This window comes from Sinocyclocheilus anshuiensis, unplaced genomic scaffold (assembly GCF_001515605.1).
Source record: "Sinocyclocheilus anshuiensis isolate Anshui unplaced genomic scaffold, SAMN03320099.WGS_v1.1 scaffold481, whole genome shotgun sequence".
In the NCBI taxonomy this organism is placed as follows: domain Eukaryota; kingdom Metazoa; phylum Chordata; class Actinopteri; order Cypriniformes; family Cyprinidae; genus Sinocyclocheilus; species Sinocyclocheilus anshuiensis.
Window position 1 is genome coordinate 946,917 of NW_015539907.1, and position 12,311 is coordinate 959,227.

Below are 12,311 nucleotides of genomic sequence, written 5' to 3' on the forward strand. Positions count from 1 at the left end.
TACTGGAAATCACCACATATTTGAAGGGATATTCAGAAAGTGTGACTGAAAAGAAAGTGGCAATGGGTACCTTTCTCCTTGTGGTGGCATGGGCCGAGGACCCTGTCCTTTGGGCCGATCCATTCTGGGGGAGAGCAAGGGTCGGCCGGGCATCCTCCTGTCTCGACCTACGGAGATATCAGAGAGTAAAGCTTGAGGAGATCGCTGCGAGGGCCACATCTGACTGAACTTCCGGACATCCTTTGAGGAAAGAGCTTAACCACAACCGTTTTTTCAGGAGGGATTTTCTAATGGACAGTTAATGTGCCATGTCGTGTTATTTACCTCTGTCAGGCGAAAGCGCCATCCTCTTGCTGAGAGGCGAAGGGGGTCGCTCTTTATTGGCAGGAAAGTACCTTTTCCTATTGCCCCTGTCGGTTTGCTGCTGGCCAAAGAGGAATAAAGAAGTCACTCAACCATCGTACACTTCTGTGTACATGACCGTAACGACATGACCGTAACTACATGACTACATGACCGTAACGACACCTTCCCCATTTACCTTGTTGAGCAGGGTGAGTTTGATGTCCTTGTGAGAGCCGAATCCTCCTGGAGGACCCATAGGAGGCGGGTGCATGGGGTGACCTCTGTTTCCAGATCTAGGCATGCCCGAGCTGGTTTTGGGAGGGAGACCGGAGGGGTCCACTCGTTTTCGCTCATCTTTGAAAGGCTCGTCTTTCTTTGGCGGTTTTCCTTTAAGGCACACCAAACAAAACAGCACTGTTATTTTAGTAATATTTATATACTATTCACGTATTTAATAATATTTTGACTTGCTGTTATTTTAAATTTTCAGTTCTCCTTTTATTTCAGTTTATGTGCTTCTCAATAAGTTTTTATATATTTCTGTTTAGGTTTATTTTTATTTCAGTTGTAGAAAAGGCAACATTTCTATATTTTGTACATTTAAGTTTTTCATGTAATATTTATATTTTATTTCACAGAGGCTTCATTTCGGTTCATGATTTTTAGTTCACAATAACACCACTTCAAAAGAGTAATGTTAAAATTCTATTAACGGCCTGTTGGAGTCTTATGCGACAAGACCACAGTACCTCTGTCTTTGTTGGGGCCCCTGTCCCGTGGAGGGCCCCTTTCCTTGCAGGCAAGGCCTGGAGTGGCTGATCGGGAGCTGGCGGAGGACACAGGGCTGGCCAGGTCAGCGTACATGTCATCAGAGTCGGCGCTCCTGACTGAGCTACTGCTGGAGGAGGCGGACGAGACAGACGACACGCTACTGACCGACAGAGACCTGTGAAACCACACAGACAATCTGTGATACCATGACATTTGCATTTGATCTTTTAATTACTAGAACAGGTAAAGATAGATTTGTTTTTCGACTGTCTCTGTGCATTGCATACCTAGATTTGTGGGAGCCGGAACGAGACCGGGAGAGTGAGGCGGAGGAGGAACGGGATCTTGAGCGTGAGCTGGAGCCAGAATAACTGCTGCCACTTACACTGCCACTCTCTGTTTGCCTGCCGGAGAATCAAACAGGAAGAGAGACACAGAAACGTAATAAAATGTTGGTTTAAACACTGTAGATGAAACCAGTGTCACTAATTAGTGCAGTTCAAGAATGAACAACTCTTTAGAACCGATTCTTTTAATGAATCATTGAGGAATTATAGGTTAGGTTCAGTCTAATGAATCCTTCATTGAATCAAGTGAACAATGAATGAATCAATGAATCTCATAATGAAGCTTCAAAGGTTCATTCAGACCACAAAGTATTTCTGTAGTCATTACAAATCTGCAAGTGAAAAATCCAAAGCAAAGGGAAGAACACACAAAGCATTCATGTCACACTTGATGTTCTTCTGCGTAACAGCACGATGTTCCTCTTTGACAATAATAACTGTGGACACTACAATATAAATGTTTAACGGAAACCAGTTCTCGTAATGTAAATGTATCTACAGAGAGTAATCACTACAGTACATCACTACAAACTTCCAAAAGATTTCTGGTTCAAATAAATGCTGTTCTTTAAAACATTCTATTCATCAAAGAGCTTGATAAAAATGATCACTGTTTCCGGAAAACTGTTTTCAACATTGATAAGAAATGTTTCTTGAGCACCAAATCAGCATATTAGAATGATTTCTGAGGACACTAAAGACTGGAGTAACGGCTGCTGATTTTCAGATTTGCTACCACAGGAATAAATCATGTTTAAAAAAAAAAAAAGAAAAAGAAAAAGAAAAGAAAAAAGTTATTTTAAACTGTAATATTACACACTTTTTATATATATATATATATATATATATATAAAAAAAAAAAATATTGGTATTCTATATTTGATCAAATAAATGCAGCCTTAGTGAATGAGACTTTCCAAAAAAAAGTGAAAAATAAGCATCACATGCCTTGACAGCTGAGTGAAGTGAAAGTACAGACAGCTGGCATTCAATCAGAGAAAATCTAAACACCTTACAGGCAAAGCACACACCCAAATTCTTGCCAACTGAAATGATCATATAGTGTTCTCTTTTCAATTGATTTTTTTTTTAAATTGTTGAAGGGTTTATCCTTGTCTTATAGAGCTAATACAACATTACAGAACTAGTTTCTACATGATCCTGGCATTTCAAAATGACAGCGTGCACAAAAATATAAATCCAAACAAAGGGGCTGCAGAATATTTCAGTGACTTCTCAGTGTAGCATGTCCGTAACAGACATGAACGATGCTTCATAATGGTGATTGGTGATTTTCTTCCTATTTTCAACATTTTTGCGTGGTGGAGAAAAAGCGAAAGAAATCTTGTAGACATGGCTGGTTAACAACCGCCTAACAGCCACCCACAATACTCAACCGCAGGGCAACAACCTACAAGTTTTGCATGGGCAAGCACCAGCCACACTGCCTTAAAAAAAATAACAACAACAACAACAAATATTTACTTACTGATATTAATATGAAATATTAAAGGTTTGTCTGTATCAGATGTGCTCCTAAATGCCAACAACATCTGGCCAAATGCCAATGACATAATGACAGTTATGAAAAGTCCACAAAAGCTTCTTTGTTCTGAAGCATTAGAACAAGCGGGACAGGAGATTTTCCTGAACACCCACGCAGGGTATTCCACATCCACAGTGAAACTTCACTCTCACTGCTACAGATGACAGAACTTTGTCACATGCTGCTTCCCTGTGCTGAAAAGCGCTTTTCTAGACACTCACTCTCACAAACACTGGTCATTGGGTAATGGTTCATATGCAAATACACTCAAAACACAAATGTCAAAAAAACAACCACAAAAAAACAAAACAAAAACACAAGCACACTATCAAGCCACAAACAAAATCTCCAGCTCTTATGCTGATGCAATCCTTAAACCTTAAAGAAAAAATTCTGCTATTTACTACTAACCCTCATGTCATTCCAAATCCCTTTGACAATTTATGCCATGGAAAACAAAGTGATTAAATCAATCAATAAATAAAAAACCCAAAAAGGCTCTGACGCCAAGCTCCAAAATGAAAATAATAATAAAATAAATATTATTTAAAACATGAATTAAAAATAAAAATAGAAAAGTATAGATTCATGCTCTATATTTCAAGCTTTGTGTGACAAACAGACTGAATTCAAGGAAATGGAGAACATTTTAAGTCATTATTCACCACTTAACATGCCACTAGCAGAAACAGGATTGCAAATATAACCATTTTCAAACAGGCATCAAACTCTCCTGGTTGAAAAGTCCACTATTATTACTACACTATTATTTTGCTGTTTGTTATTTTGGAACTTGACAATCCTAGCCATCATCACCTCATGTGGATGAGGGAAAAACCCCTTTGTATTTTACAAAAGAAATAAGGACATGAGTAAATAATTACAGTTTTTTCATTTTTGGCTGAATGATCCTTGTAAATGACCGTGAAACAACCAAACAAAGAGCGATAGTGTGCATCAGTGGCAGAATGAAGACGTAACGTGTGCTGTACCTGCGAGGTGGGTTATTCTGTTGACGTTCTTTCTTGCGTCCTTCTCTCATGTTGGGTGGTTCTCTCGGCTCTCTGGGTCCAGGAAGTTGTCCAGCTGGATGGGGGTTGGGGGGCTTTCCTGCCTCTGTGATTGGCTTGGGTGGTTTCCCTGGCTGTTCAGGCAACGAGGGGCTGGGCATCATTTTGGGGGGTCCTTTCTCCCTGCGAGGAGGGGGCAGTGCACCAGGCTTCAATGGGTGGCTGAATGAAAATATGCATTTGCACGTGCATGCAGTGAGTAAATGAGAAGAGCAGTACTGACAACTATAGCTAGAAATAGGCAAAACACTAAAACTTGTGCTGATATAGACTAGCATACTGCCATTCAAAAGTTTGGGGTTGGTAAGATTTTTGAATGTGTTTGTAAGAAGTCTCTGGGCTTATTTTACCACCTGGTCACTTCATGCATTTTCTCTGATCAGATAGCTACCTGATTGTGAAAAAACCTTGCGTCAATGCCCTACGAAATGCTTTCGTATTTAAATACGAAATACGATACCTCAAACCACTTTAGGAGGTGGTCTGGGACGCATTCCAGATGAAACTGGACAAGCATAAATGCACCTGGTTGTTGAAACCACATATGTAAAGCTTACTTCTCCCAAAATGTTAAAATAATAAACGTGTGAGAGCATTATAGGCTATATGACATATTATAGTCAGATATGACAGCGATAATGCTACTGTACACGCATCGCTGCAGATGAGCAGCTGAGCATCTCTTCAGCAATCCGACACACTAACTGCCACAAATGAAACTGAAAGGAAGTCGCAGATGCTAAACACAATCATCCTTCATTAAAAGTAGTGAGACTAAATTATCTTACGAATGCTAATGCCATGCTCTCTCCTATTGCGGTCTTGGATCTTGAAATAAGCTCATGATGAATAAAATGAGCTGATTATTAAACAAAATCATCTTCATTAAAAGTAGTGAGACTAAATTATCTTACGAGTGCTAATGCCATGCTCTCCTATTGCGGTCTTCGATCTTGAAATTAGCTCATTATGAATAAAATGCAGTGCATATATGTTGCTTTCGTTGACGTGAACTGTTAAATTTGCATATAGTGCAGGAATTGAAGATCGGATTTCAATATGTTTTGCAGAGACACACACACACATTTATGTGGCCAAGTGTAAATGGAACCATTTTAACAAATCAGATAGATATCCGATCACTAAAAACACATTAAGTGACCAGGTGTAAACAGGCCCTCTGATGCTCACCAAGTTGGCATTTATTTGATCAAAAATACAGTGAAAACAGTAATGTTGTAAAATATTACTACAATTTTAAATAACAGTCTTTCTATTTTTATATATGTTATAATGTCATTTATTCTTGTGATAGCAAAGTCACATGATCCTTCATAAATCATTCTAATATGCTGATTTGCCACCCCCCCCAAAAAAAATCTTAGTGAAACATGATTCTTTGAGGAATAGAAAGTTCTTCTGTAACATAAAACAGACTTTATCATCACGTTTATCATACGGCTTCCGCATATGCCAGTCAGCGGAAGTGAGAAAAAAGTGTTTATTACATTTGAAGTATGGATATTTATCTTACAAAAATGCATGGATTCGCCACAGGAGGCCTTTATTCACCCCCTGGAGCCATGTGAGGGACATTTTATTACGGATGTGCACACTTTATTTCACGTCTTCTGAACTGTTGACAACCAACACCCGCTTACCCCCATTGAAAGGCTTGGAGGGGCCAGGACAATTTTTAATATAACTCCGATTGGATTCGTTTGAAAGAAGAAAGTCACATACACCTAGGATGCTATGTTTTGAGAGCATGAGTGTGTGTATTTACCCTTTCAATGCACCAGGAGGCTGCTCAGCTTTGTTCTTATTAGTGTTTCTTTGTGCTGAGGGGGTCGGGGAGGGCGAGGAAGAGAAGGATCGCGATCTAGACAATGGAAAGTAAAGTTATTAGTAACAGCAAACAGTCACAGTAAAAGCCAGTGAATTATAAATGTGGTATACTGAATAAGTCATTACAGCAAATTAGTATGGCAAATCAAGATATTGTTGTGAACTTTGATAACTTGCCTAGAGCGGCTTCCGCTGAAAGAGCTGTGCTGAGAGGAGTGACTTGAGTAGGAACTCATTGAAGAAGAACGAGATCGGGAATGGGAAGAGCCAGAACCCGTAAACGATGAGGATCGGGATGAAGACCTGGAAAATTGGAGAAATGTAAAAAATAAAGCATCACCGCTTAGCTTAAAGGAATAGTTCACCCAAAAATTTAAATTCATTTATTTACTCATCCTCTTGTCGTTCCAAACCTGTATTTCTTCAGACTTTTTATTCTTCTGGAACGCAAAAATGTTTCAACTGATTTTGTCCATCCATATAATGAAAGTCAATGGGGTCCAAAACAACATTGGACCTCAATGAAAGACTTTTCTCAAAATATTGTTTTATGCTCTAAACCATTTACATTTAGTCATTTAGCAGATGCTTTTATCCAAAGCGACTTACAAATGAGGACAATAGCTGTTTCCATCCAACGATTCGACTTAAACTTGTGCGCAAAACTGGAATATCGCATAAAACATATGTGAATAAAGCACAGTTTCCATCCAACGAGTCAAAGAGAACAAAATCGTCACTTCCTGGTAAACTGTGGCACTAAATATCACTAAGAATATAGGAGAAGCCACTGAATATAATAATTTTCATATATGATATAAATTACTTGCACCTCAGAGCGAACAGACGTAACACAATAAATGCTGTCATTGCATTCGGAGGTGGATGCTGCTGTTTGGGAACGCAGTCGTGTAAGACAATTATACAGAAATACTTTGACGACAGACTTTGCTCAGGCATTTCAGAATGACCATAACAACATATAGATGCTGTGAACGAGATCGGTCCGCTGCTAGTCAAGTTATCCCGTCTCATAGCGCAAAGTCACATGACTTTTTCGATGTGCATGGAGGAATGTATTCGGTAAATGTGTTACCATCGTAGTTTATGCGCATTTTTCTTATTGGATAAAAAGTTTATCCTACTCAAATGTGCGCACAAGTTTTTAATGCGCATTTTTAGGATTTATGCGCATCTTGGCGTTTCCATCCAGCATTTTTTTAAGCGATATTCCAAAATGAGCATAAAAATAGGTGGATGGAAACGCAGCTAATGGAAGCAATCAAAATCAACAAAAGAGCAATTATATGCAAGTGCTATAACAAGCACATCATATTAATTATATGATAAATAAAAGGAAAACAGATAGAATAGAAAAAGAATAGAGCAAGTTAGTGTTAGAGGCCTTTTTTGCTTTTGTTAATTGTATAAATAAATGAAAAAAAATAAAAAAAAAATAGGCAGAATACGAAAAGATTAGAGAAGCTAGTTTTTTTTAAAGAATAGAATTCTAAGTTTCTAATTTTTAATTCTAATTCTTTGTTTTTTAACGAAACAAAGTCAAACGGGTTTGGAATGACACCGAAGATTTTTCATGAACTATCCCTTTAACTTGCAAAAAAGCAGGCAAAGTTTCCATTATCAAATGACACCAATGTCTTAATAGTTCCATGGCAGGTATCTTACCTAGACGAATTGGAAAGGGAAACTGAAGATCCGGAGGGCCGGTGTCGTCTACGGCCACGTGGAGGGGAGCCCATGAGACCAGGTCTTCTCCTAGGGGATTTAGACCTGCGCCAGGGGTCTTTCCATTCATCTGGCCTCTTGGGCAACGAGACCATCTCCTTCTTAGGTGGTGGCTCCATTGGCCCTCTGAAAAGAAAAACAAGGAATTTAGAAAAAAAAAAAAAAAAGTATCTATAGCGTGACATTCTTTAACGTGACAAACATCTCAATGACCTATTTCCTTTAAAGAGTTTTAACATTTGCAGTTCTCTTAATGAAAGCGAAATGTTTACAATTAGCAGGTAGAATTTCCACATTCTCGGTCAAAGAAGCTGTGTCATTGACATGGTAAAGTCAGCATAGATTTGTCATCATTTCATCTAGAATCAACAGAAGCACAAGTCTTCCTTAAACAAGAATATACCTGTTCATTTCCTGAAAAAACAATAGAAAACCCCCAAAAATATGCATGCCAACTGACATTATCAAATCACCATTAGGTAACAATATTAAGCAATGTTAACAATAGATGCCATGCGTTAGTGATTTTACAATGTTTAAGTGTTCACAGGAAGGAGTTGCTATAGAGATAAAAAAAAAAACATTTCAAAATGGAATTATTTCTCGTGAAATGACTGTAAACTGTAGTGAATCAAAGTAATTTTATATGGAGGCAGCAGACTATATCCTCTTCACTGACTTTGGAAGTCATCCAACTGTTCATCAGGAAGCTAGAGCTGCCAACAAACTTCTCATAAGTAGTGTCAAATGTCTCTTTATTTGCATTTGATCACTTCAGAGGCCTGTCTTAAGCAAGCCTTTTTACCCAAAATTATGCATGACTTTCCGACAAAGCAGATCTTGCATAAACTTGAAAACCTGATTCAGTCAGCTGTTGTTCAAATAAAATGTATTATCTTTACGCTGAATTACTAAATTACCAACATTGTTGTCTTTAGCCCACTTCATTTGCGCCAGGAAATCTAGTGCTCTCAGGTCACATGTTTAGCAATTAAATAATAACATTGAATCAGTTGGCTACCATTCAAACACCACACCAGAAAACACAGGTAATATGAATGAAATGGAGAAACTACCTCATGTTTCCCACACAATTCCTGTTCGACAGACAAAGTAAACTGTGGTTTTCCGGCAACTGGGTATCTAGTTTATAATCTTTGTTAATGTTTGTTTCCCTAAGAAGAGCCCTAGATTTCCCCTGTGCTTCAGTTCAAACAAGTATTGAGAACGGTTAATAATATTTCTAAATAATGCCTTAATATTGTTGGTTATTGCTGGCTCTCCAATAATCTCAAGTGGATGTTCATTTTTGTGGATATTCATGGATTTGGATGTTAATTTTATCTGGATATTCATGGCTTTAGCTGTGCTAAATCAGACTCGGTCTGAAAAGTTCCTCACCGACTTCCAGCCCATTAAATGTAGTGAGCAGACCTTGGCGGTCATATCGCCTGACCAGCTGGCCCTCCGGTAGTCCCATATTCAAGTTTAATTTCTCTGGATATTCCTGGTCTATTTTTACCAAAGCCATTTGGACAAAAGTTCAAGTTTGGGAGTTTTTGAAAAAGTTGCTCATTAATCCTTGGGTTAATTAAAGATCATTACATTATGCTATTAGTTAAACTCAGGGCATTCCAGATCATGTATACTAAAGTATGCCTTCTAATGAGTAACGTGATCCAGCCTAGGACCTGGAATGTCCTTTTGGGTGATGATGTCAGAGAGTAAACATATCTGAGGCAAGTATTGCAGTGTACCTAAAAATAGTACAGACAACTATAAACTATTTTTAGAAGTGGAATCTGAGCTCACCTTTAATTTCCTGTTTGTACGGAAAAAAGGAAGCAGATCGTTCCGTGAACAGAGATTTTATGCAGAGCAGTAACATGGCAAATCCCCAAATAAAAAATTTAAATACAAGTAACAGAAAATGGGAGACAAGTGTTTTTTTTTTTTTTATGGTTTAAAGGATTTTATCAGATTAATCATACTTGAATACCTGGTTTCACTCCTAACTGTGTGAAAATCTGATTACAAAAGTTATCTAGCAATTTGTTAAAATTACTGCACACACTATTACTCAAGTTTGAGGCCGGTGAGATTTTTGCACCAAGGCTAAATTTATTTGATCAAAAACACAGGAAAAAAAAAAAAAAGTAATATTGTGAAATATTATTAAAATTTTACTCCAGCCAGTCACATGATCTTTCAGAATTTTAATATGCTGATTTGGTGCTCAATAAACATTTCTTCTTATTATTATTATTATTACTATCAATGTTAAAACACTTGTGAGGCTTAATATTTTTCTGGAAATAATGATACATTACAGAATTTGATGAATAGAAAGTTCAAAAGAACAGAATTTAGTATAAACAAATCTTTTGTTACATTATAAATACATTTACTGTTAAATTTGGTCAATTTAATGATGAATAAGTGTTTACTTTCTTTACAAAAAATGTAAACCACATTATTAATTTATTAACTCTACACATGCTTAATGCATTTTGTCAAATGCATTATCACGAGAAAAATAACAGCTACAAAATATTACCTGGAATGTTTTCAAACGCAAGCACGCACGTAAAGATTTACATATTTCATCAGCGCTCCATAGGGCAGCATAGTATCAAACAGCTCGGGTGTTTATCTCAACTAAACCAGCATGCTGTCAACAGGAAGACACCGGACTTTTAACCTTGTTCATGTGATGGGATGCCCTTGTCGTCATTTTTAACAGTGCGAGTATGATAGATATCAATCGTGCACTGAATCATAAAGTTCCAGGTCAAACCACAGCTAACAGAGGTTAGGAGCTGTCTCACATAACTAGCTTAAGGCCTTTCCAAGATTCACTTACGAGTTAAGACTTCAAAGTGTGTCTACACTGCAAGAATATCTTTAAATATTACACACTTGCATCATATTCTGACTGATACAGAATGATTCCTGCATCAATGAATAATGCATTCATTTATTCATATAAATCTGTAAGCTATAAAAATGAATGCAAGATTGACATTCATTCCAGAAAGTACGCAGATGTGGAGACATTTGTCATAACAAAAGGACAAATGCAATGCTTGTAATTCATGTGTCTAAAAATAATATTTAATAAATCAATCCAGAAAAGATATCTGAGTGCATTGCTTCATGCTTGCAGAAAAATTAAACCATCTGTAATCATGACATCTGATCTCTGCAGAGAATATCGGAAAACTAGTCGAGACAGTTTAAGACTTAAGTCATTGCATTGTTTTCCTTATCACGGGAACTGGCATACTCTGAAACGGGGTGTAACTCAACTCCTGGAAGACATTCAGCTGATGATGTAACTTTCAGTCACGCCTCCATGAGCAGGTTATAAAAGTGTGCTGTACTAAAATCAGACTCTGACAGGAAGAAAGCCTAAGGAGAAAACAGGCTGTAACAAAGCAGCCTGGAATATCACACAGGCTTTGTGAAATCTGACAAATTAAAATAGCAATTTGCTATTTTAAAACATTTTACAAAGAAATGTATTCCTGTGGTGGAAAAGTTGAATTTTCAGCAGGCATTACTCCAGTTTTCAGTGCCACATTATCCTTCAGAAATGAATTAGCTATATTTTACAAGGAAACATTTTTGGCAAAGATAAATAGTTCTTAATAACACCAGGAACATATATTAAGAAGGTAAACAGGGACTATTTTGTAATATGAACAATGCAAGTAAACAAGAAAAGGACTTCCATCCACAAATACATTTTAACAGTGAACTAACTGCATGAACACGTTCAGCTATTTCTATATGGATAAACCCTTTCTGACATGACTCTTGTTTACGAAGAACAAACCAGAATCAAAATACCGGTCATTTCATCATTTCATCCTTTCTCTGAATGCATCACCTTTGTGACGTACAATGATGAAACCTACAACGCTAACATGAAAACTGACGCTAAAGCACAATTCCAGTATTGCAAGAGCCGCCCGTCACAAACAGACAAACAATAAACAGGGTTCTACCTATAACCTGTTTTGCGGCATACTTAACTATTGTACTAAACCGTGCTATAAACAGGACAAAAAAAAAAAGTTTGTTTTGATTTTTCCCCTCCCAATAATTTTTATTCTTGGCTTGGCACAGTTCCAGTTCTATGTCTAAACGTCTAAGTACACAAAACGTGACAATGAAAGTCAGTGTACAGTACACAGTGGTGAAAACCACAGAATAACTGCTAGGTCAGCAAAGACACACAGGGCACGACATCTAACAGTTCAACTAATGTTTCAAAATGCCCTGACATTATAGTGAAGTCTGGAATATCACAGGCAGCCGAATAATACAAATTAAGGAGAAGCAGAACAAAAGATCAATACATAACGATGAAGGGGGCGACACAGAGGAATATACCAGACACAGACACAATGGAAAAGAGAACCAGGATCAATTCCTCTTCTGGCCTCTCCACATCTTTGGACAATCCTGATTCCATAAAAAAAACATTTCCATTTAAAAAAAAAAAACTTCAACAATGCATACTTCAAAATAAACCTAATCATAAATTATGACTGGCAATTTAAAGGGGTCATATGATGCTGCTAAAAAGAACATTATTTTGTGTATTTGGTGTAATGAAATGTGTTTATGCGG

At 37.4% G+C, this 12,311-nt stretch overlaps 1 protein-coding gene across 5 annotated transcripts in view; it reads right to left on the bottom strand.

The window, feature by feature from the left end:
- zc3h18 (zinc finger CCCH-type containing 18) overlaps positions 1–12,311 on the bottom strand; it is a 31,324-nt gene that overhangs the window by 1,416 nt on the left and 17,597 nt on the right. For 3 of the 5 annotated variants that reach the window (XM_016483190.1, XM_016483187.1, XM_016483188.1), the window contains exons 10-18: positions 7,614–7,799; positions 6,105–6,230; positions 5,866–5,961; positions 4,002–4,241; positions 1,404–1,520; positions 1,095–1,291; positions 542–732; positions 325–424; positions 71–167 (exon numbers count right to left, since the gene is read on the bottom strand). In XM_016483190.1, the coding sequence (XP_016338676.1) occupies positions 71–167; positions 325–424; positions 542–732; positions 1,095–1,291; positions 1,404–1,520; positions 4,002–4,241; positions 5,866–5,961; positions 6,105–6,230; positions 7,614–7,799 (1,350 nt within the window). The remainder of the gene's footprint in view (positions 1–70; positions 168–324; positions 425–541; positions 733–1,094; positions 1,292–1,403; positions 1,521–4,001; positions 4,242–5,865; positions 5,962–6,104; positions 6,231–7,613; positions 7,800–12,311) is intronic. The other 2 variants (XM_016483191.1, XM_016483189.1) reach the window with 2 other exon arrangements.